Raw genomic sequence first — 26,424 nt, 5'->3', positions numbered from 1 at the left:
AGGGGAGGGAAGATGAGATAAATTCATCACTTCAGAAAATATAAGGAATATTGGTGTACTGCACACAGACTGAGTATGTTGACTTAGTCTCTAGTTTCTATCTAAGTCAGGGGGGACACAAATTTATAGCCTTTTAAAAATTAAATATAAGGCTTTGGAAAAACATTAGGTTACCTCTCTTTAAAATACAATATAAGAATTGAATCTCATCCATAGTTTTTCTGGGAAACTTCAGCTCTAAGGGCTAGAAGAATGACACCTTTACTGTGGCTGCTTTTTTTGTTGACTACAGGACCAAAGGGAGTTCTAGAGTTTGCCAATCTATTTTCTCTTCCCCAGAGTAGGTTCAGACTGTCCCCCCAAACAGATGCTGTTAACATAGATCTTATGATGGTGATTCCGTAACCTTTAGGCAAACTGCTGCAGTGTGGAGTAGTTTAAGAAAAAATTTCTATCTAACCTACCTTTTGAAGCTTGTAATTTTAATCAGTTACTATGTGACTTTACTATACAGGTGATAGCTGTCTGTAACTTTTAATAACTTCTTTTCCTGTGTCTGATGATTGTTATCCTATATTCCCCACTCTAGCTTGCTGCTCTTAAGATTCAGCAATCCCCATTCTTTCCTCATAAGCCCTATCTTCCTCAAGTAATTTTTGAGTTCTAGTCAAGTGAATTGCCCCAGCATCAACATAGTAATCTGGGTTATGTGAAATTAACATTGGCTAAAAGAAATATTTCACAATTTATGAAATTACCTTTATTTTTACATCTTGTATGGTGTTAGCTTTTTCTTTCTAGAACATGACCTTGTTGATGCATATTCAGCTTGAAATACTAAAGCTTTTGAATAGCCTTTATTTTTTTTCTTTCTCCTGCCAACTTCTGTTTTCTTTGCTGTATTTGTCCAGCTGGACAGACAGTGTCAGCTGCAAACTTAAGCATATATTATGTTATCAGGTCACTTAATGAAAATACATAGTAGATTCACTCTGGGTTCTCACTTGATACCTCTCTCCAATTTGATACTTAATTTCTGTTCACTGCTCTGTCAGTTCTGATACTCACCCAGTTGTGCTTCCATTTTTGGAAAGCTTAGTTTAGTTCACGTTTCTTTAGCTTACTTCTGTGAATGTCATGTGTGTTCAAGAGTGAATCTGTTGTTCATCTCAGTCCAGCCCAAACCACGACAACCGCTTCTTTCCTGTTTTAACAAATTTAGTTGCTCATTACCAGATCGATTAATTTGACATCAACAGATACGTTGCATTTTTCTATTTAGTTTTTTTTTTTTTTTTTGAGAACAGATCTCTTGCTGGAAACTTATTTTAATTTTTTTGACATATTTAAATTAGGCTACTTTAAATTGATTAGTCTATAACTTCTTGGGCACAGTTTTCTTTCCTTTCCCTTCTCTTTAAGACACTGCATTTGCCTTCTCCCATAATATCTCCAATTCTCCTTGAGTCATTAACATACTGGTGCTTAGACTTGCTTCAGACAGGTAGTTACTTGAGGTTATTTGTCTTAGTTGGCCCTGGTGCATCTGAATATAACTTAGCAAGTAGCGTGAGGCAAAGGGGAATGGTTCTGTAGAGCAGAACAAATGATAAAACCCTGATGTCTCTCCACTGCATGTTTTATGGGGAAAATTTGCTTTGGGCTATGGTTTTATCCTGGATACTGAAGACTTAGAAGTAGTGAGAATGCATCTTTTGATTTAGTTTTCTCCTAAGTGGCTCTGCCTTTTGCATCTTGGCACTGCTTCATGGTGTGAACAAACATAATAACTGAGGAGCAGTTGGAAGATCTGCTTCAAAAGTACATGCTGTTGACCTGAAACAGAAAGGCTGATATAAATGTAGTAAAAGTTGCTTTGGGAATATTGTGCAAGTCAGAGACTATTCAGTTACAATCAGGGTTTAACATTCATTACTTTTTCTGGCCCTCCTGCCTAGGTTGCAAGATACTAATGGCAGATTCATCCAGTGATTCAGACAACTTTCTTAGGGGTCGAATAGGAAGGCGACCACCTTTGAGACCATCCCACAACAGAGCTCGGAACTGCGGTGCTGAAGAAGTTACAGAGAAGATCCATACTTTAGCAAGTACTTTACAGGTTGTTTACAAAATATGGTTTTAAAGTATTTGTAGAGTCTGTATTTCTATAACATAGGGTCAAATTTTCATTTCTGAAGTTGTGGAAAATGCTGTACTGATGGGAAACATTGCTTTCTGTGCAAAACAAAAAGGTTTTGGGAAGTTGATCATATTGCCTTTAAGCTGAAAACATGTGGCTGTTACACTTTTATCCAGCTGTTATTTCAGAGAGTAATAGAATGTTAGAAACAATGATGTGTTAGGTAATACTGTTTATAAAGTTAGCAAACTGAGTAATACCAAATAAACTTTGTCAGATTCTCACAAGAGGCATTAAATTTTGTAGCAGAAAGTTTCAGTCCCATTTTTGTTGTCTGGTACTGTGTAAAATTTCCTAATTCCTGATAAAGTAAATGTGTAGGTGGTCAATTCCCTCATGATAGAGTTTACAGTTCAAATATTTTCTAGATGTGGAACAGCACAGTAAGAAGTAGTATTTGTAAACCTGTAAGATGTCCATACCCGAGCAGGAAAAAAATGTTCATCTAATTCCTGCTTCTTCAGTGGAGGCAGTGGAGGAAATCCCTCAATCTGTTTTGCAAGTGGGAGGAGACATTTAGCAATCTTGATACTATTTATTGCTTGAAGGGTCATTCCCATTTTTCTCTGCTTGACAGTTCTGAATACCTAGAGTAGGTGGACTTATGTATTATCACTTGTGTTGAAGTATTGTTTGGCTGGCAATATTTTTCTTTCTTTTTAATTTGTGAGAAGAGAAAAATCCGTATAGAATGCTATACAGATCCGAATAATCATCAACTAGAAAAGAGATGAGTTAATAAGAATGTAATCTGACTCTTTTTAAAAAAAAAAAAGGGCTCTTTGGTATTGTCCTCTTTCTGTTTAACCTCTTTCTAGCTGCTCTTCTGAAATTCTGATTTTAAGCTAATTGCTTTTTGTGGACTGCTTTTCAGCACATCTGCCATCTGATCCAGCTCTTCATCTGGTCAGAGAATGCTCATGAAGAGACCTTATGCAGACACCTTACCTAATGTGTTGATCTTCAAAAATTTGTTATTTCTCAGTTAATTTAATTCTGTTTTACAGGCAGGTACCATTGAGGTCTTTGGGTTAAAAAGGTTTTTTTTTACAGAAGTACAACAGCTTTTTTGTTTGAAGTTGATGTTTACAAAGCTTTTTGTTTGAAGATGGGGCCTTATTGAACTGTAAATGACAGTGTGGGGTTTTTTTTGGCTTTTTTTCCTTCCCTTTATCTGTGCTGTACATCTTCAGATTCTGTTTACTTGAATAGGATTTTGAATGCTTAGACCCTTTAAAAATTGAAAATTGATAACTTGTGTTACCCATTTACTCTTATAAACCAAGAATGATAAAGATGACAGTGATGTTTGATTAGAGGAGACTTTTTTTTGACTTTTCTTCCTCAAACTTTTTTTTTAAGGATACCAACAGAAATCTAAGACATGTTGACCATTTGCTAGGACAATACAGAGAATACAACAAGGAACAAACCGAAGCAATAGCAACTGTGAGCAACTTTCAGTTTATCTTACCTTCTTAAATCTTTTCTGCTAATAGTGTTCATAGCTGAAAACTTGGTAGTAATGGACAGAATACATCAAGAGTTAAGTAGGTGTAAACAAACTTTTCATATTCATTTGAGCAATCTAAATCAAACTACAGTAATATGTTATTTAATGAAACTCTGGCAGGTTTTGTAGCTTCGTTACTTTTCTGGTTTATAAGCATGAAATAGATTGTTATGTTATGATACTATGCCGAGTGCAAGGTTCATAGCTAAAATAAAGTATTAGGGAACATGTTTCTTTTGCATGAATAAGTGATAAGATAAAAGCTGAATTGCAGCGGGGAATGAGATTGTGATCATACCAGTGTAGGTTTTTTTTCCTGTCATTCTACAACAGCTTCTGAATCTGTTGATCAGCTTTCTCTAAATTGCAGAAGGGGTGAAATTCTCATAAATAGGAAACTTCCACAAGTTTGAAAACAGGTGTCTAGACCAACAAAGTAGAACAAATGAGTGCTGGTAGGGCAAGAGAGGTTTATAACTTGATTTCAAACAAACTGCAGCAGGTGCTGCACTGAAAAAGATATCTATGAGATGCAGGAATATTTTGCATGTGAACATAGAAAAAGCAAATATGTAGAAAAGAAGGCTTGTTTTCTTTAGATAGCTTGCTTTCTAAATCAGTATGCACAAGCTCTGCATGGGAGTAATTTGGGATATTATATCCCTCAATACTTTTTTTTTTTTTTTTTCTTCTGTTTGAATGCTGCTTGTCTCTAAGCTCTACTTAGGTATTGAATTTGTGGAATTTCTGGTGGGCATTGGAACCATTTAAGGCTGGCTGTTTTTAACAAATGCTGATACTAAATGTAGTTCAACATCATTATTCTGGAGAGATTTTCTGTTGGTAAACTTCAAGGCTAGTGAGACATCATTCAAATTTAGTTTTGACTTAAAAAGTCCATTCTTCTTAGTCGTGCTAGGTGGCTTTCGATTATGGCTCAAGTGGAGGAGAAATCTAGAGACTCTAACCGCTTCCTGGGTGAGCTTTAAATAATAGTGTAAAATCAGTCGTCTTAGTAAAGATAACATGTTTCTCTGAGTTCCTGTTCCCTTTCTGAAGCAGAAGTTTCTACTTGCATAGAATAGATGTTGTATTTATTTGGTATGTGGGGAGAAGCAGCTTGGGATCAGGAAGCAGTGTATCTGTTTGCGTTCTACAATAAATAGTTAAGAAAAATTTGAATAAATTTCTCACTTGGATAGTGATATGTTGGGGTTGTTTTCACAATGATAGTTGGTCAAGTGTTTCTACCATATTAGACAAGATTGTCTATCTAAGAATATTTTGCTCCTGATGGGATATTTGTTTAGGTATTGTCAGTTATGTTGAATATTGGGATGTCTGACTCTTAAATTCTTTGTGATCTTTTCCTTAGAAAATGCTTTCTTCAGACTATTGTATGGCATATTTGCATCTATGAATTGGTGACCGTTGGGCTGTTAAGCTCTTTTCCATTCTAATTTATAAATTAGTCTCGCCAGCCCAGTTTGAGGTGTCTGCCTATGAATCTGTGCAGTAACTTACAGGGTCAGGAAGGTTTGCTGCTCGGAACTTTATTTCATTGTTGCTGTTGGTGATTCTGTAGTGGTGGGAACATTGTACTCTCCATACACGCTCTTTTCCAGAGCAACGTTATTCTCCTGTGGACTTCACTGTTGGTCTGTGATTTTGTTATGTCCCTGGAGGACAAGAATAGTAGAGAAAAGGTTCTGTTCTCTTTGGGGTGGGGAGGAGGGAGAGAAAGGGAGGGGAGAGTATTTTGTCATGGGATTTTTTGCTTATGTGAGGCTTTGGAGAGATTTAAGAGTAATTAGCCTGTGAGAGAGATACGTTGGTTTGTTTGTTTGTTTGTTTTTTTTTTTTTAATTTTATTTTTTCTGATGGTACTGATGTTTGTCCCTTTAAATAAATTAAAAAAATACAAAATAAAGAATGGGAAAGGACTAAAATGTTAGCCACTGTTTTGATGGGATTCTAAACAGCTTATAGATGAGATGTCAAGGAGTGGAATTCAGATTGTTGAGTATTAAGGATACCCTATTCAAATTTGTGTTTTTTAATATTTCTGTTCTACTGTCACTAGCTTATCTTCATTGTTTTAATAACTAAGTTGTTATTATTGCTGTAACACAAATACCTTAAATTATAATGATGTTTATAATGTTTAAAATTTTTGAGTTATAATTTACAATTTGTTGATTGTTATTCTGTTCCAAAGAAACAGACTGAAAAAGAACATTGTTAATTGTGAACACGGTCATGGTTCTTTGTTTAAAAAAGAAATAAAAAAATCCAGCTGTCTGGTTTCATGTAGAAACAAACTGAGCACCTGTAGCTTAATTCAGAGTTTTTATTCCCCTATTAAATAAGTCAAGTCTTTGACAGAGTCAAGCTAGATTTGAAAATTGAGTTACTGCTGTCCTTTCTTTGATCTTGTGGCATTTTCATGATTTTTTTTTTTTTCTTTTTAAAGTTTTAGCTTTTGGAATACAAAAGGGATCTTTTGTTACATACTGGGTGGTTGTATATTTTTCCCTCAAGTAGCCTCCATCTTTTTGAGAAAGCATTAGAAAATCATTAAGATTTTTGTTTTGAGAGTTTCTTAGTGATAATGAAGTTTTTTTAATAATACCACGTACTGAAAACATAATACTTTTAAAAGAACCTAAACAAGCATTGAAAGATTCAGAAAAGATTTAAAGAAGTGTTTTATGCTTTGGGAAAAAAGTGCCACCCAGAAAGAGATCTATCACAGTGTGTATAGTTCTGCAAGAATAAAGCAGCAATTTAACCATTGTGGTACAAACCTCTGTTAGGGAGAGTTAAGCTGAACCTTCAGAAGTTTCTTTTGTGGATTGTCAAATAAAGGTGTGACAAAAGCAAGTGGCTAAGGACCACAGTTAGCAAATGCAATTTTAGAAAATAAGATTTAATTTTTAAAAATAAGGAACTTATTTAGGAATATAGTTAGTTCTGAACTCTTAAGTTGGGAATGGCAGCCTTTTTCTGGAAGTGTAACTACTAAAAGTAGAGCTTCATGTAAAGCTGCTTAGTAAAATTTGAGGGCCATATGTCAAACTGATTGCAGGTAGGGCTTTGCAATAAAAAAAATTCTTTGAAGTTGTTTTCTGGATTTTGCAAGGCTGTTATTGAGCATTGCTGGCAAATAGGTCTTATTTTGGTTATAGGAGACATACTTTTCTTTTGAGTTTTCCTGGTGCGTTGTACAACTGTTTTAAGAAACTTGATATTTGAAGCTACCAATGTTGGAAACATGTTTTGCTACAGTTATGGGAGTATGACAAGATATTGAAGAAAAGCTGTTGTTAATTCATAGCTATACTTGGCTTTAAAATAGTTTTGATTCTCTTAATGACTTTGAAAAATAATATTTTAAATATGTGGGTTTTTTAAACATTCTGTGTTCATATTTCAGTAAACTGTAATTTCTCTGCAGTTAAAAGAAACACTGGAACAGTCTATAGGTCAATTAAGGAGCCAACGATTAACCCGAAACTCTGGAATGAGAAGTGCTTCTCTCTCAAGCTTATACCCTAGTGATCTGGATGGAGAAGAAGTGTCGGGTAAAATACTTAATGTGCTTGAGTATACTTAAATTATGTCATATAGTTCTTTTATGGAAAGAGGAAATAAGAAGAAAAATGTGTGAAGATAGTGGTATGATAAGTCATCATTGATTACTTCAAAGAAATTCAGTTTAGAAGTTTGAGACCTACATTAAGTTATGCAGTTGTTTATTTCGTAAATTCTTACAGCTTTCTGTTATGTAGTCTTTTCTGCTGATATCCCGAGAGATCTAAATGAAACATTGATTCTTTCAGTAGAGTAAATTCCTTGTCCACTGCATGAGTTGTAGGTACATACAAGCTAAAGCTAAATCCAAAAGATATTGCAGCTTCTGAAGCTTGCTTCACAGCAAAAAGGAAATTTAAATTTTAAATGCATAAGATTATGGATGTGAGGATGAAATTATCTAAGGCTCAGTGGAAAAGGAAAAACTGAATCAATGTATAACCTACAGAAAAGTATTTTTTTCTTGTATATCTCTCAGAAAATTCATTGTATCTTAGGAAAAGGTGTATTTGGGAGAAGCATTCCTCCCAGAAGTAGCATTTAATGTATTTTAGTAGAAAGCTCTAAAACTTTTATTTTTGTAATGTAAAAGCTGTGAAGTACTGTAGCTTGAAGCTATAATAGATCCAGGTGGAGGAAAAGCTGTTGCTTGCACAAATAAAATTTGACAAAAAATCTACCTATTCCTTGGAGGAACAAAGGAAATCTTTTTCTTACCCATCACATACATGTGTTCCAGAAATATTTAAATTGAAGAATCCTGGGAAGAGCTAAACAAGAAGTATGCCTGTGAATTTTGTGTAACTTAGTAGTTGTTTTGTCTGTACTGTGGCCTATAAGAATATTGGCAAGATGAAACACACATTTTTCATGAAGCAAAATGAAAAATTTCCTGTATGAGTTTTGTCTTCCTATTTACTATTTTATCTCTTATCTCATAAAGGTAACCGCCACTTCCTGCCTACTTCTCCTCTCAGGGATTATGGAGACTCACAGGGCAATAAGCATCGAAGGTCTAGATCTGCAAGTGTCCGATTTGTCAATGAGGCAGATAATTTGGACCAGGTACAGAGCACTAATAGGAATTGCTTCTCCAAATAGGCAGTATGTGGTCACCAGGCTCTTTACTTTTACATCAAATGAGGTTATTCTGATGATGCAGTTAAGAATGTCTTAGCTATGAAGTGTGCTTTCAGTGTTACCTGCCATTCTTCATTAGGCAGTTACCTCTAGTATCTGTCAGTGTCATGAAGTTTCATGCAAATCTGTCATTACAGATAAAAAGATGCAAATGGCAGTGATATCAAAAGCAATGTGTAAAAATAATGTCTGTACTTTTCAGGCCATGTATGAGAAAGAAGTACGCCGTGTCATGGATAATGAGAAGGATGGTGTTCAGTACAACTGCACCTTCTTTCACTTCGTGCTCTGTCTTGCCTCTCTTTGCATCACTATAACAGTCACAAACTGGTATAGCCCTGATGCAGATTTTAAAACATGAGAAAGAAAAATCATCTCTGAATAAGTGATTAACGTTCACCTACATGCTGAAATCCAGTGTGGGTGTAAAGGGGATTGTTCTGCTTTAGTTAATGGCACAGGATCTTGGTGCTTTTGCTTTTATTTCAGCGTAGCCTGGATTGATTTTGAGCCAGTGAGTTCTCCATGCTAATTCTAGGTCTGACCTGTGAGTAGGCTAATTTGACCCAGTACTTGAGGCAGATGATGCGAGGAGGAGAGGATGTGTATGGTACTGGTAGTTTTCATACCCCTCAACTTGTGTCTGCTTGCAGACTCTTCAGAAAAAATAAATTACTTACTTTAACGGATAAGATTATGGGCTTTCTATAGGCTACTGATACAGAAGAGATTTCAGTACCTGCTTTTGCTTTTTCAGACAGAGTAGCTAGACCTGCTTGAGTGAATCCCTCTGTGTGGTGTGGACTAATTTGTCCAGGAGAAATGTATTATAACTAATATTAAAGCAGCTGACTGTAAGGTGTTCACGTTGACTTTTATTAAATCAGTCTCAACTACCAAATAATTAATTTTAAACTTAACCACAATAAATTCTCTCAGTTGACTTTTTGGGAAGTCTGAGTGCTACAGAAATTCCTAGACTTCTGTTTAACCCCATTTCATCGTCCTTTCAGTCTACTTCCCTGCCTATTCCTTCCTCCCTCAAGGGTAGTGTGGAATATAATCCTTGGAAGCAAATAATGTTATATGGTAATCTTTCCTCCTAAGCTTCCAAAAAGCTTAGAAATACCTTTGACTACTTCTAAATATTTTATAAATATCTTAAATTTTATTCAAGTTCCTGCATTGTGTACAGAATTCCTAGTTTATATTAAATAACTATGTAAGCAAATAGCTTTTTATTTTCTCCTGTTTTGATGATAACTGCTGGTTTATTATTCTGGCTTTTCAGCAAGTGAACATGGCTTTACTCAATCACTAACTGTTTTGTAAGGAGAGTATAGTGCTTTGAGGAATGATGAACTAGAAGTAGTTGTTGATTATTACTGTAGGTAGGAATTGGGGCAGAGATAAAGCAGTACTGCTTAACTAAAGCTGTGGCTTTTTCTTCTTTCTGTAACCACAGTCCCCTTATTCCCATTCTGACTACTTCTAGCTAAGGTAATTTTCCAGCTGACTGGTCTTTTAACACATTTGAGTCTCCCTCCTTCTTAGGCTGAAAGATTCTGAAAATATGCTGTGTTTTTCAAAGTCTCATGGGTCAGGTTGAAATTTCTGGTTAGTCACATGAGGGGAGATGGTAGTGCCTGTGTCTGAATGCTGAGGGCAGTCAGCTGGGCTGTGGAACATCCAGGTTTAAGTCTTGAGCATAGAACAAGGGGATATTATAAACCACATTTTTTCATAATGACGGTCCTGGCCACTGAGCTGTTGACAGCAGTAGGATGGATTAACTGTCAGTTGTTAACCCACGAAGGATGGATGACCGGTTACTTTTATTTGCTCCCTTAAAAAGTTTGACTGTAAATTGGGGGCCTACTGAATGGGCCAAATGGGGGGTTTTACAGAGGAAAATAGATGTGGTTTGGTTTTTTTTGTTGTTGTTGTTTGTAGTTTTGTGGTTATCCCCTCCCCACGCTCTGAAAAAAGCATTCTAGTAGAGTGTGTAAAGTCTTGGGCAAGGTAAAATATCTTTCCTCGGTGCTTTGGTAGTTCCTGAATATCATAGTCATAGCTTGGTCACTTCCAATTTCATATGCCATCTTTTTATCTTTAGATATGTAGTTGGGCAGAACTTTGTTTCACTTACACTAGCATTTATTAGCAGGAAATGCGTCTCTTCTGACATCACCTGTTCAGATCTTTCAATTTGCTTCGTAGTAGGTTAAAAAGATGGTGCAGTGTCAGGTAACTGAAATGACCAAGCTCTGAACCATAGAAAAAAAAACGTAGTTGGGAAACTTGGTTCTGCAAATAATGTATTGAAAATTAAACTTCAGCGAGCAAGTGTTGTAAAGAGTTGATTGAATTACAAGCATGCAAGCCTCATCAGGCTCATCTGCAGTTCATGGAATTTTGTTATTTTTCAGGTTATTTTATTTGCTTTACTTTAAAAAGTGTGTATATATGTATTTTTGGAAATAAAAAAGGCTTCTTAAGCTTTGGCTCAATTTGTGTACTTTAATTTACAGCTGCATTCTTTCCACCAGTCCCTTCGAGATCTCAGTAGTGAACAAGTTCGCCTAGGAGATGATATCAGTCGGGAGCTTTCAAGAAGAAATCGGTATAAACAAAATATAACTCCATGTAAAGAATTGTGTGGGAAATAATTGTTATGCTTTTAAATAATTCTTAATACAAAAGAACAAAGGAGTTTAAAAATAATAATTTGGGGGAGAGTTGGTAATTGCACAATGTGTAGATAAAAGCAGTATTACGAGCTGCTCGTTCCATGTCATCTTGTGTAGTATTTATAAATGTAAATAATACTCATCAATTCTGATTTGTATAGCATATGTGGCTTCCCCCTTTTTTGTATATGGACAAAATGACAAGGACTTGGGAATTTCTTTTATTACAACTCTGCTCCTTATTTACTCTTCATTGGAGTCTCTTGAGGGCAAGCTCTTATGTAGGCCATAATGATTCTTTTAAAGTACATGCTGTCTCAACATATGGTGCTTTTGTCTACTAGCAATAACAGGAATTAGTCCGCTAATTCCTAGTAGGAACTAGTACTATTTAAAAGGACTGTGTAGATGTCTTCAAAATTTTGTACTTGTTGACCTCATACCTAGACTTTCAAACTAGATGCTCTGTTATCTTCACTTGAGGAATGAAAATGCTTTTTATCATGAATTTTCTGCTTGAGATTGGTCTCTAATTATGCTAGGAATTCAGAGGCTGTAGAACAAATTGAAGTAGCATAAAAATCCAGGAGACTGTTTCTGCTTAAAATTATCACAGTTGATATTTAGTATTTGCACTGTAGAATATTGTCTTACTTATATTTTTCTATGAAGGACTGATGCTGAATTAAGAAAGACACTAGAGGAATTGTCTGAAAAGCTCACTGAGTCCCAAAGGCAAGAAACGGTGAGTGTGACTAACATTTAGCATTCTAAGCAGGATGTGGGCTTCTAGTGCGTGTTGTTAATCAGTACCATGTATTAGTACATATATCTGACCATGATCTTATCTAGGCTACTATAGGTTGTTATAATGTTACCCTTCCAAAATGAAATTTATATTTCAGGTATTTGTTTAAAGTAAAAGTGAGTGTTTTACAAGTGTGTATGTAGTGAATTTTTCTGTTTCAAACTTCATGGTCTTGGAGAAAGCTGCCTTTTAAATTTGAACATTGGTTTGAACGCTATCATACTTGTTGAAGGTACCTTTTGAAATATACAAGCTTTCACATATTATGATGAATAATATTGTTTCCCCTTCCTCCCTCCCTCCCTGTCCTTTTCAGTCCTTATCTGTGCAGCATAACAGGAGGAGTCTCGTTGGGTTGCACTCTTCTCTGAAGGCTTTGTGACAAATGCAACAAAGGAGGCAGGACAGCCACGATAGTCTCTTCCTGTTTGCCTCTTGTATCTGCTGAAAGCAGACTAACTGAAGTCTATATCACTTAAATATCAGAGATCTGCTATTGAGATGTAACTTAAACAGCATATTGCTGTAGGAACAAGAGAAGTTGAGAATCTGTCCAGTAGTTAGGAGGTGAAAATCCTGTAGGTAATTTTTGACTCATAAGACTTGAGTGTATGCTTTGTGTGAGTATTAATGTGGTATCAGTAGCAATGCTGACTTTTCAGAGCAAGTGTTTTGTGTCTTTATTTTCCCATAGGTGATTCATCTTGTCCTAAAATTGCATGAATTGGTACTAAATGCTCTGTCAAGAGCTTTAGTGACATGTTAGTCACTTTGTCATGGGTTCAGCTAGGATGGAGTTAGCCCTACACCAGCTGTGAGCAAAAAAGCTATGTTTTCGATTTGGAATTGTGGGAAGAGTACCCTCCTTCTCCCCCCCCCCCCCCCCCCCCCAGGTCTAATGGTGTGGTACAGGAGTGTGGTGGCTAGCTTGGCGGGAAGTACATGAGCTGCTGGTTACGTACACAAACAGCTCCCAGACACATGTCCTAGAGACCACCTCAGTCAATGAGCCTACCTAGGAGACCCCTTGGCCAATGAAAGCTGTATGTGACCATGACCAATAGATGACCCTAGTTCAGATCTGATCCAGGCTATAAAATGGAACCCCTGCCAGAGAACCCTTTGAGTGGTTCTCCTCGGAGCAATGGGTCTGTGATCGGAAGTCCTTCCTTTGAATTGAGACATCGTCCAAAGTAACTTCCCTGGGATTGAGTGTCCTTGCCTTTTAGGTGAGTGGTTTGTGCATGTTGAGTCATCATTCTAAGCTTAGATTTAGTACATACTGTATAGTATTAGTTCCCGACTGACATCCTGAACCTGTAAAAAAAAAAAAAAGTTATGTCTGCCGAAGTGTTTGTAGTATAAAATCCCTGTTCAGTTTGACTGTTCTACCTTTTCATGACACCAAGAAGCACAAGAAGTTAGGAGGAGACACGGTTGGGACAGCTGACCCCAACTGACCAAAGGGATATTCCATACCATATGACGTCATGCTCAGTGTATAAAGCTGGGGAAGAAAGAAAGGGGGGACATTTGGAGTTACGGTGTTTGTCTTCCCAAGTAACTGTTACGCGTGATGGAGCTCTGCTTTCCTGGAGATGGCTGAATACCTGCCTGCCCATGGGAAGCAGTGAATGAATTTGTTGTTTTGCTTTGCTTGTGTATGCGGCCTTTGTGTTACTTATTAAACTGTCTTTATTTCAACCCATTAATTTTTTTCTCACTTTTACTCTTTTGATTCTCTCCCTCATCTGAACTGGGGGGAGTGGGTGAGTGGCTGTGTGTTTCTAGCTGCCAGCTGGGGTTAAACCATGACACACTGATAACAATACTGTTGGCATGGACCACTTGTTGGCACCAGCAGACTTAATTGTACTTGTGTAAGTTCCTGACTCTAGATGAAGTTGGACAGGGATTCAAGAGACTATAATCTATCAGTACCAGTTATATGCTTGATATGGTAGAATCCATCAGTGGAGGAAGATTTGTCTTGTCAACATTCCTAGAAAAATATAACAGGCTGTCTTTGCTCTGCTTTCTCCTAATAGCCTAGTAGGATAACATAGTTTATCTGGTAAAGAATTCTTGTTACTTGCAAAACTCTGTTTTTCTTGCTGTGGCCTGCTGCTTTTACTTTTTAATGTACCAAGAAATTAGCAATCTCAGTTTTAACCAAGATGGTTCTCAACAAAATAGCTGCTGCAGCTGACTACACTACAACTGTTCAATACCTTTGAATGAGAGAAACAAACCTTCCTCCTCAGTCCGCTGGAATGCTGGCAGCCACTGTCTTTTCATTAATGAAAGAAATAACTAACTCTTTATGACCTCCTGTAGTAGGATTTCAAGATTTGAAATTGAATGTTACAACTTTTGACCTGTGAGAAGCAAAAAATGAGAGATGTGAAGTGTAATGAGGAAACTTTCTGTAGTTTGTTAATGGTAAGGGGAATACCAGAAGAGTAAGTTTCTTAGTTGGGAGAAAACGTTATCATCCAATAAAGCTATGAAAGGTGAAGTGTTTAATGCCAGTCTTTTAGTGAAGACACAAACGCTGCAGTGAGGTGGTTTTTATGTGTAAGACTAGTAAGACTTCAGCTGGAATATTCTGCTTGTTGCTGCTTGTTATCAGGAACATGGACCAAATGGAGAGAACACCAGAAAGAGGAGAGGGAAAAAAAAAAAAAAAAGAAAAGCGGGAAAAAATCAAGAAGACCACTCAAAGACTTCCTTGAAAGTTTAAAGCAATTGCTGGGGTTCAATTTGCAGAAGAAATGCGTAGTTAGGAAAGATCTAGCCGTGTATGATGAATGGTCAAAAAGTGAATGTTTAGTGAAAGATACTAGAATAGAAAGGCATCTAATGATAATTTCTGCACAATACTAGTCTAATCACTGGTGGCTTGGGAGCTTCTTGGTCTGGAATTGATCTCTGTACTTTCTGCACTTAGTAATCCCTCTGTGGATTTCTTTTCTGGAACTTGTCCAGTCTTTATTATAACTTGTATGTCTTTATCATCTTACTTGTCCTATAGCAAGGAGCTCTCCAGATAGTTTACATATTGTGAGCTGCCACCAGGAGCTGCCACTTCTGTGGTGGTTTGGTTTTTTTGGTTGTTTTGTGTGTGTGTGTGTGTGTGTGTGTGTGTGTGTGTTTGGTATGTTTTAGTTGGTGTGTTTGGTTTGGTTTTTTTTGTTTTAATCTGACTGCTTTTTCATCCCTAACTTTCATTGGAGGAGGTTGTTCAGTTTCTTCAGAGGCTTTTCAGAGGATTTCCTTTCTCTTCAGGCTGAAGAATTCTGACATGCTTAATCACTCACTGTATCCAGGCAATTCCACACCACTGAAAAAGCCTAGAGGTAGCAACATTCTCTACTGCTGCTTTACATGTGCTGTCTGATACTGGGCGTGGATCCTTTGCCCTTATTCAAAGCCTAATGAGCTACTGTTCACACTGATGAGGCTGGCAGAATGGGTAAGATAAGGTAAATGCAAAAGAGGGGAATTTAGTATGGACGTTAAGAGTCAAAATAACTCTAATGGTGAGCACAGCAAAGGATGAGATTAGAGTGCATATAGAAACTGTGGTCTGTTATTATAGATTTTTGAGATCCTTTAGTGCCCGTCTGTGTTTAGGAATTCTTCTAATGAGATTATCTAATTCAGAAATGATTTCTCATTGGTGAAAGTGAGCTGGATAAGAGGAAATACTTCTTGCCTCACAACTTCCTTATGCAAAGTTGTGCAGGAACTTTTGTCTTTATTGCCTTTATCACTTTGCTTTGAAGTGTTTGTTTTATCACCTCCAACATTGCCATCCTTGTATTTGTATTCTACTGTATGATTCTTGGTGATAAATTGTCAACTTGAAATTTTGATAGTTTGACAGGATGAGTTCATGGTAGAAACATTCTTTTCAGTTCAGTGTCCTTAAGACTTCATTTCTGTAGGGACATATATCTAAATTCTTACAGCTCTACTGTTCAGTATATTCAGTGCTGTTTGAAAATTGCCTGTATATAGATGTGTGCTGATAAAGGTCTAGTCACTACAGTTGTTCTGAGTCACTAGTTCAGAATTTATTTTTATTAGATGTTATGATTCTTAGAGCCTTTTTGAATCTGAATACTTTTTTTGAGCCACACAACACAATCAATGCACATTAATTTTACCTTTAAAGAGGGAGCCTTTTCCACCCTTGTATAAAAAGCAGAGGACATCTGAGGTGGTGACACAGGCATAGGTGGATGCGTGTTTCAAATCAAGCACTCTCCATGGCCTTGTACTTGAGAATCTATGTGCGGTTTTGGTATAAACACTGCATGTCCTACAACTCTCTCTGTATCAAAGTCTCTTACCTTACCTAGACATTTTGTGAGATTACTTTTTTCTTAAAAAGAGTTTCTGTGTTTGCTAGAGGAATGTCCATACAGACCTATAAACAATTCAAAGAATGTTCACTCACTTTATGGTTCTATAAGATAGTGCTCTTGGATGTTTTTTTGCAGTCTCCTGTTATAGAAGCACATCCCAAATAGCAGAGGAAGCTGATCTTTAGGCATAAAAAGCAACTGCACCAAAACACAGATTTGTTCCAATTAAGTAGATGCTTAATTGAGATGGTGCTGTTAGAAGCTTAGTGTAGGCTGTGTCTGTGGAAAAAGACAGCAATGTCAAGTGAAATGGGTCTTACATAGAGTTAACATGGTTGTGATATCTCAGCCAGCCAGGATTATTCTCAGATAAGGAACTGTCCTTCAGAAGATCTGATACAGGGATTTTTGACACTGCATGGGTGACTTGTAAAATGTATGTCACACATCATCGTTTGCCATGAGGGAAAAGTTTAATGATATTTAAAGTGACATCTGTGAAACAAGTCTGCTATTTTTGTGATTTTAAGTCTGCATTGATGGTAAAATAGGTCATAACAAGAAAGGCAACAAAAAATCTATTGAAATAGATTTCAGTCAGCAGGACTTATGCACTAGAAATAACAGTAGAAAGCTGAAAAACAGAAATTCAAGAAACAGGATGCTGCTTTTTGTATTTTTTCATATATTTTTTATATATATATATTTATATATATATATTTATATATATTTGGCTGCATGACTTAAATGTCACTCTGCTTTTAAAAAAGACATTCTGTTCTTTGTGTTTAACTGGTGATGGGGGAACTTTTTGATAGCCTAATCCGTTTTCTTATGTGTTGCTGCTACCTGAAAGCCTTATGCAGAGACACAGCTCTTAGTGTCATGATTATCATTCAGGTAGTCTGTGATGCTAAAAAGGCATCCTTGAAATCACATTCTAATATGTTGTGAATGCAATAATTTAGTGCTAGCATTTCACTGAAGAACAGTACAAAGAATATGAAGGTTGCACATAACGATATGAAATGCTAGCACTAAATTATAATAGTGTGGCTACAAAAACAGGGAACACAATTCTTATGGGAGATAATGACTACACCAGTGTAGACTAGGTAAATGTTATGTTGGGGGAACCACATTTTTAGGTGGTGCATTAACGGCTTTGTCAAGCAAATAAGCAGAAAAGTTCCAGAAGAAAAAAACAACAGTTATTTGTTATAAACAAGAGTCTTGTGCATGGCATTTAGTCTGTGAAATATTCACCTTGTAACAATGACCAAACCAGGCTTGTTTGGCATCCCTACTGGAGCAAAAATGTTAAACCTCTTAGAATAATGTTTGGTCTCTAGAAGAGAGTTGCACAAAAATAAATGAGCTTCTTGGAAAAATGTTGGGGACTAAAGAGGGCAAAATATTTCTGGACAACGTGGAATGGACAACTGGACATTGGACAACTATGCTACAGTAGTGACTTCAAATAAATGCATTAAAACACATGAAGCCGATCAAAAGATAGCTGATGTATCTACACAAGATAAAAAGGAGTCTTTCCAAAAGTTATAGCCAAATGATAGCAATAGAAAAGTTAGATAAACTTCCACAGTTAAATATAAAAATGCAGTAAGACAGGTTTAAAAAAAGTTGACTAAAAGTTATATGCACTGATAAACCTTGTATCACTAGGAAAAAGAAGATCAAAATAGAAAGTGTTCAGGGCAGATAGCATCTGTGGAGAGAATGGGAGAAAGAATGTATTAGTGTTTTTGCATTCATTTTGACAAGGGAGACTGTTGGCAGGTTCCAACAGAGAAATACATACAAAGATTGGCCTCAGATTTGGAGGGACCTGTGTTGGGACTTCTGCTATTCCATAGTATAAATGACAAATAATTTGATAAATGTGGTGATAAGCAGCCCAGTTTGTGGTAGTGTAATGACGCTAAATTCTCCAAAATGGAGAAGGCATTCCAGGAAGTCTTACTGCTAGGACATGAATGTGATATAACAGCTTTTCCAGAGAATGCAGAGGAAGGTACTTTGTTCTTTTGCACTGTTGCAAGGTGCAATATAATAAAGCCAAATCTGCTATGGTTGGTCTTGCGTGCTCTCTGCCTCCCCCCCCGCCCCCCCCCCCCTCCCCCCATCTCCTCCCTTACCACCCTGCAGAAACTTATATTGTATCCTGGTTATCTAAATCCTTGTATAAGAACTTTCATATTCTTCCCATACTCTGCTTCCTCACCATGATACAACTCCAAAGTCCCAAGACACTTTCTTTGCATCATTCTGACTTCACTGCTACCTTCATTTTCTTGTAGTTCCAACCAAATGTTTTTTTAGAATGCGAAATAGGCTAATATTTAATTTGAGACTAAATTCATGTACTCTGCTGACAGACAAACCAAAGGAATAAAAGCTGAGTTCTCCCTGTTTCCCAAAACGAGGTATTTATGAGATCACCCCTGTCTAGGATCTTATTTTCTTGAAACCTCTCACAAAGTTTAAATATATTTGACAGCTCTGTACCACTGAAAGTTTTAATCTATTGGCCAATTTCAGCTGAGTTTTGGGGAGGCTAGGAGATGAGGAACACAAATGAAAGACCATAATCGCCTAAGTGTTATTCTTTATAAAGAAGTAGGCTATAACTAGTGTTTATGAGGCTGCCTTTGTTTAATCCTCTTTTTCAGGATTAATGCTTATTTAAAGTTTCATAGTAAGCATTTTGTCTATGAGAAAATACTTCTACTTCTGAAGAAGTATTAATTTCTGAAGAAATGTTAACCAACGTGGTATTTATTCCTTTATCCTAAACCAACTTTCTTTAACTAGTAGTCAACCATTCTGTATGCCAAGCTCTATCTTACAATAAAAAATCAACAAAAATTTGATGGAAAAAATTATTGCTCATAGGCTAAGGTTTGTTTTTTGTTTACTATGTCTTTTGTTATTTTGTTCATATTTCGAATAACTTTATGAGGATGCAAATTTTCTATTTATGAATTGACTGATTACATGCAGAAAAAAACCTTAGGTCTTTGGAGGAAATGAGAGTTGGGCAAATGTTCAAACATGTTCTATGCAAATTCTCTTAAAAAAGGAAGAGTTGACAACAAAGTGTAGGAAGTATAGCAATATAACTGGCTGAATTAGAAGCTCTGCATTTACTTCAGACAGAAGGAGAAAGAATGCAGAAAGTGGAAACTAAATCAGATTATTAGGCACAGTCATAAAAAATAGTGCAAATATATGAGAGTGGAAAGGCGGGTGGTGGTAGATAATAGGATGCACCAACAGAGGGTCATCAAGAGCAATGATGATTCACTTGTAAATACATCACCATTTCTCAGGGAGACCAAAGCAATTGGTCTCTTCCTTGCAGAAGAGGGGAAACTACTGACAAAGGGTGCGGAGAGAGTTGATTCCTATTTAACACCTTTTTAACTTTGGTATTTGCCAACAGGTTAAGCTGCAAGTTAGTGACCAGCAATAAGGGTGTAAGACCTCATCTTAAAATACTGGAGGGGGAAGGAAAGCATGTAAAATATTTTGAAATAACCTGGTGCGGATTAGTTAAGAAACTTAAATAGCCATCTGATGTGATCTTAAAACTGCTACCAACTGTTTTGGAGTATTCATGGACAACTGAGGGGGTGAGTTAGAAAAACTGTTCTTGAAATATTAAAAAAGGGAAAATCTTGAAAAAGGACAAAATAGACTGAATATTTTTCCAGAATTTGATTTGTAAACATCCAAGAGCAAACAAGAAACTTAAGTAGCAAACACATATTTGCCAGGAAAAATTACACTCTTGTACCAGAAAACAGTAGTTTTCTATATCTTGATGCAATTTAAAAAATTTTTTTTTTTGACAATTTCACATACTTTAGTATTCTCTTGCTTAATTTCACTTGAAAAAGATGTGTGACGGAACTGAGAAAGCTTCTGTCTTCTGAAACATGTAGCCAAGATTTTTTTTTTTCTTTTTGACTGTAAAAACATGATTTTGTTTCATTTGTGTACTTTAGATATCTCTGAAGGAAAGGATTACAGATATTTCCCAGTTTTCAGCAAAGATATAACAGATTTAATGACAAAGTGTTATATTCTGTTCCTGCTACATGGTATCATTGTTTCTGTTAGCTCGAGTATTTTGTGAATTATTAGAGTCATGTGAAAAAGTAGTAGTTGTCAAAACAAATACAAATGTTGTGATGTGGTCCATGTTTTTTATACATTAGTTTTTAGTAAGTAATTATTCTGGATTATGACTGCAGAGCTTTCATAACTTACTTGAAAGAGTGTGGTTTGATGCAATATGGTTTTTGAGCATCTCCTGATAGTTTTAAAAGAAAATACAGAATTCCAAATTGTAAGCTGAGTATTCATCTAGCTGTGCAAACAAGAAGTGTTTTCAAACTGAGGTATTCTTTTTGTAAAGAAAAAGACCGTTTCATTCTTTAAACCTGATGTACTTATGAAGCGCAGAATATAAGTAACCTTAAGTATGTTTCTGTTGTTACACAACTGTGTTGCTGCTCATGTTAAAATTTTCTATCCACGCGTATGCCTAGTGCTAGTAGAAGCATGCTTAGTGGTGAAAGTACAGACGAGAACTCATTCCTCTTTCTCTTTTTATCTAAATACCATTCAGTAATAAATATATTGCTTTCTAGTGATTATTTAAAATAATTAGTTTTAAGGCAGGGAGGAAATGATACATAAATGTTTTGCTTGCTGATCTTCAACTTTAACAATATAAATTTAATTTGCTGCCCACAAGAGGGTGCTGTCTGCTAGCAGCTTGAAATGCAAAAAAAAAAAAAAGTAGTTCTGGTATTGTATAGAATCATAGGATTGCTGAGGTTGGAAGGGACCTTTAAGATCATAAAGTCCAACCATTAAAGTAGTTAACCATTGTAGTACAATAACCAAGTAGTACAACCATTGTAGTTTAAGGTTGAATTATTGTGTTCATAATCCAAATTGCTTTAATGCAAAACTAGTGTTATTTGTATTAGTTCGTACACGGATTCACAAAATATTGGGAAAAAGTCTTAAAGTGATGTAATTATTTTGTGCTATTACAGTCATTCCAATGTACTGAACTCTTGTTTACTACTCTTCACTTACAGATTTCAGAGTATGAAAGAGGCAAACATTGGTCTGTTTTACAGATTGGAGATGTGAAAGAAATGACTCTTCAGAGGTTAATCAGGCCTGTGGCAGAGAGGCTAGGATTTTTGTATTGCAGCTTCAGGCTAGGCTGTACGAAGCTTGGTATTGAGATATTTAGCACTTGAGTAGAACCGCCACGGTAGAGAAAAATATGCATATACCTAAAGGAGGGTGTTGCTAGTAAGACAGCAAGTCAGTTCCTTGCTTGAGTACTTCTGGAATACTCACTGCTATAACTCTAGTTTTCTTTCTATACTATTCTAAATCTTATTTAATTAAATAAAAGTTGTGTTCTCTCTTCTTTCTGTCCCATACTCTACTTTTTTCCCATTGTTATCTTAATATGTGGTAAAAGACTCACTAATTTCCTGCAGGGTGTGTTCTTTTCCTTTTGAAGGTATCAGAACGGGTGGAGAGAAGACTTCAGGAGATAGAACAAGAAATGCGTGCTGAAAGACAGCTTGTAGAAAGGCGCCAGGACCAACTGGGACATATGTCTCTTCAATTGCAGGAGGTATGCAAGTGAAAATTTTTGGTGTAGTCAGGATTAAGTTAGGAACTTGTTGCATTTGTGAGCCTGTACCTGTCAAACCGGCAAAAGTCGTCATATCTTTGGCACATTCTTTTAACTGTATCAGTCCAGCTCAGCTTGTTTTGGTAACCAGATGGTAACATGTACAGTCTCTATCCTTCATCATACTGGCTTGTCTATGTTTAGACCTTTTTGGTAACTTGCACAAATATTCTTTAAAAGAACGCACCCCCTGTACCCTCCCTCAACCCTCAAACAAACAAAAGCAGGTTATAAGCTGGGTTGTCTCAGTTAAAACATTTTGTTTTCCAAAATGTAAACTTTTCTTGCAGTGAGCAGTTTATTTTTAATTTATTTCAACAAGCAATCAAATGCACTGAAGTGGCTAGACAGTTTTCATTGCTTTTCAAACAGTTTCATTCAACGGTATCTGATGAAGTATAAAATATTGTTTAGGAGAGAAATACAAATGTTTATATTATGAATTAAAATTGGAGAGAACTGGTAGCTTTTTTTTCTGCTTGTTTTAGGACATGTATGAAAATCTCTCTGTTTCTGATTTTACTGCTATTTGGAAAATCTTGAAATAATGTAACTTTTTATTTCACTCCTGTTATGTTATGATTTGCAATTTTATCTCTAACTATGCAATAGAATACTATAGTTGAGAAGAAATGTGCAATTCCTTGTTTTTCACTTTTAATATTGGTGAGAGTATACATGCGTTTTGGAAGGCAGTTTTTTTTTATATTGTGCAATAATATTGAGGAATCTATGCTTTGTATTTCATGTAAGGCTAGACACTCTTCAAAGAGGTCATATTTAAGAAAAGAAGATGCTCTTTTGATATGGATAAAAAGTAGTGTTTATCAAAATCCTTGTAGTGATTCTGCAGAACAAGTTACTGTTTCATTCCCCTCCCCCCCCATTGATGTGGGTGAAGAGAACTAGAATACTTTGTTATGGTTTTCATTGCTCTGTAATATGACTACATCCATTTCTAGATTCTTTGGTTGTGCCTTCAGTCCAGTAGAGGGATACTTAATGAAATGAGTTGGTGTCATTTGATAGTGTTATCTGCAGATTGGAACAATCTTGTTTTATCCTTTTAAAGGGATAATGACTTGTGTTTGTAAAGATACACTGGCACTGCCATGGTTTCCTTAGAAGGAACAAACAAGTAAATTAATTCAAATGTATTTCAAAGACTTTCATATGATTTGCTATGTGATCATGAGCCCTCAAGCTGGGTACCTTTTTTCCTAGTAGCTCATCTTTTGAATTTCATGCAAAATGAACATGAAATACTAAGTACGTACCTGATGTTCCATTCCCCTAAGCTGTCCAGCTGTAGATGAAGACGTTTTAATCTTTTTTCCTGCAAATTCTATTTTATTATGTGCATTTTCTTGTAAATTATTTTTCCTGAAGATCCCCTTTCTATTTAAAATATTTTTTGACACCATTCTTCAAAACTTTGAGATATACTTCTCATTCTCAGTTTACAGGAAAGCTCAACCCCTAGTAGTCTGCTTGGTAAACTTCCACTATTAGGAATTTGCCCAAGCCAAGTTTTAGAGCCAATCCTGACTGGAACAGGCTTATTCCACATACTTTATGTTCATAGCTGCTGCTATCACATTCTTGGTGATTATTTTTACTCCCTGAAGCAGGGGCTCACATCTCCAAGTTGTCCTTCTGGGTGGCTGATCTGTCATGACTCTGGATTTCTTGGACTGGACTCCTGTCACTGTATTTGGAAATCCCGTTAAGATCTGTTTACCCCTGTTGCAATGAATTATGGATTTTTCAGGAGCTTATAACCTTTGACATGCAAAATAGAGCCTGGTGGTGTCAGATGACAAGTGTAGAAGGAGCTTCTTTCAGTAGGTATTAGGCAATCTTTACAGAGGTTACAGAGGAATATGGTGACAGTATGGCCCTTGAAACACAGGCTTCCATTACGCTCCCAGTAGCAACAAACAGTATGTCCTCTTTCTGCTACTTCTTCACTCATAGCTGTCTTAACAGCTTGGAGAACATCTCTGTCGCAGAGTTGCAACTTCCTACGTGCCAGACTCCAATATTGCTAAGGCCCTTAGATCTCAGACCTTTATTACAGGCTCCCATCCAGCTGTTCCATCTTCCATCCCCATTGAACATTCATGTTAATTTGTCCTTCTCTAGGTAGAAAATGGTCTTACTTCTGCATGGTGTTTGTATTTATTGGGAATGGTTCAACATCTCTTGAACAGCTGGCTGAGTTCTTTAGCTCTCACTTTGGCACATTGGACCATGCTGTGCCCTACCTTTTGGAAACCACTTCTTTTTGAGAGCAAAATAGTCTACACGCTGCCTCTGTGTGCTATCATCCTGAGAGGTTGCTGTGTAGGAAAGCTTTGTGAAGAAAATTACTTTGCTATGGAATATAAATTACAGAAGAAATAGTAATATGAGAATATCTGAGGAGACAAAAAGTTTAGACTGATCTAATCTCAAATTAAAAACAAATAGGAAAAAATGCCAACACCAAAACAGTGTGAGAATTTAGTATAGCGGATTGGAGTTTTTGAGCTTCTGTTTCTTGATTTCTTTCAATTGTTTTTCTTTTTATATGGTATTACAGATGAATAGATTCAATATGGCAAACCAAATAGAATGAATAATGTAATTTATGACTATGAAATATTTATAATTTATGAATATGAATAGTTTAAAAAGGTTGCTATTGCAACAATGTATTTTCAAGCTGCATGGTAGTTGGCTTCTTGTTGATTTCTTCATTCCCTAGTCCCAGAATTAATAAAAATACCCTTTTACATACCCTAGTGAGAATAAAGTACGTAACTAAATATTTTGGTGAAGTTGTTCTTTGGATGAAGCATGTTTCTACCTAATTTTTAAGAAGAGGTCTTTATTTTGTTATTCTGTTTCTTGTCCTTTGTAATTTGAATTATGAGTGAGATGGACTCTTAGCTCTGTCAGTGGCCTCAGTCTTGTGGTGATCATTACATGGATGTAATGTTCTATTAAAGTCTCTTTCTGTCTTTTATTTCTACAAGATGCTTCCCAAGTAACATTACTGGAAGGGAGTCTAGGGTTTGGACTGAATTCTGAAATCCTGTCATTTAATACAGCCTGACTGATTTACAAAGAAATGGTATTTAAAGCATTTTGGATATTTAATGAGACATTTTTTTCATTAGTTTGCCTGTTATACACTTTAAACCAAACAAAATCAAATTTGACTTTTGGATTTGATCAGTAGTTTCTTTAAGAACTCTTGTGAGGTTTAAATGTTAATAGTTATTTTTAAGGAAAGCGCAGTGTCCATAACTGACCACTATTTGTCAGTATTCTACCGTCTTAAGGAAACCATCTTCCTAAATCTCAATTATTAAATTATATATTTGCAGTGTCTAACTGAATGTGATGATACATTTGTTTCGGTCTTTCTCTTGCTTGTCTTGTCTTTCTGTCTGTCTTTTGTATGATGTGCAAACTTTTTACTTGTATTGCACTATTATTATAATCATAGAGTGGTTATTAACCAAGATGATATCTAGTTGTATACTGACCATAGATAAAAATTATTTTCCTCTACATTTTTATGTATCTTTTAACTTAGTGTGCATTGGTGTGTTTAAACTCTTTCTGTTTAAACAATAATTACTGCAAATTAGAAAATTAGCAAATAAATTCATGCAAATCACACATCCTCACTTTCTTCTATATTCCTGACACAAACATGTTTCTGATTGGAAAGGAGAACAAATATGCTCATCTTGCCAGTGCCACTGACACGTATATATGGGTTGCTTTAACAAAATATGTTCGTTGTGTAAACTAAAAGCACTGAAGAATCTCAAAATAGTTTAGTTTGAACATGAAGACACCATTACCTTGTACTGTTTGTTTGCATTTATGCATCCATTTTCTAAAACGAGATAATGTATAATTGTTAAAAATGGGTTTTAAAAAGCTTTTATATGCATTGGATGTCCTGGATGGCTTTACTAATTCCTGTGCTTGGCTTCCTGCGTTTTGGTGAAATGAGTCCATGTGTTCATGCTTTGCATGCTTTAGGTGAACAGAATCATTTTTATGGAATGTTTTGAACCCATTGACTGTAGTAAGGCAATGACTATAGTTATTATGTCTTAAGCTAGCAACTTGAATAGGTCAGGAAGCATTTTTTTCCTTCGTGCAACTGGATACTTAGATTCTGTTTGCCTCCCACTGCACATACTGTGAAGTGCAAGAAGCTGGTGGACTTTCAATAGAGCGTGGGGTCGATTGATAGTCAAAAGCATTACTGAAAATTCTCTTTTTGCATGTCTTTATCTCTCATCTCTTTAGACAAATGTAAACTTGATCTGGTATGTCTAGGTAG

At 36.0% G+C, this 26,424-nt stretch overlaps 1 protein-coding gene across 1 annotated transcript in view; it reads left to right on the top strand.

The window, feature by feature from the left end:
* Positions 1-1,972: 1,972 nt before the first annotated feature.
* Positions 1,973-26,424, top strand: part of CEP128 (centrosomal protein 128) — a gene marked incomplete at both ends in the record, with an annotated part of 134,800 nt that continues 110,348 nt past the window's right edge. The window contains 7 exons of the mRNA XM_082485903.1: positions 1,973-2,119; positions 3,563-3,649; positions 7,171-7,297; positions 8,251-8,372; positions 10,979-11,070; positions 11,810-11,882; positions 21,897-22,013. Coding sequence (XP_082342029.1) covers positions 1,973-2,119; positions 3,563-3,649; positions 7,171-7,297; positions 8,251-8,372; positions 10,979-11,070; positions 11,810-11,882; positions 21,897-22,013 — 765 coding nt within the window. The remainder of the gene's footprint in view (positions 2,120-3,562; positions 3,650-7,170; positions 7,298-8,250; positions 8,373-10,978; positions 11,071-11,809; positions 11,883-21,896; positions 22,014-26,424) is intronic.

This window comes from Vanellus vanellus (genome assembly GCF_965231255.1).
Source record: "Vanellus vanellus genome assembly, chromosome: 6".
NCBI lineage: Eukaryota > Metazoa > Chordata > Aves > Charadriiformes > Charadriidae > Vanellus > Vanellus vanellus.
This window is presented reverse-complemented; position numbering and strand designations above follow the sequence as displayed.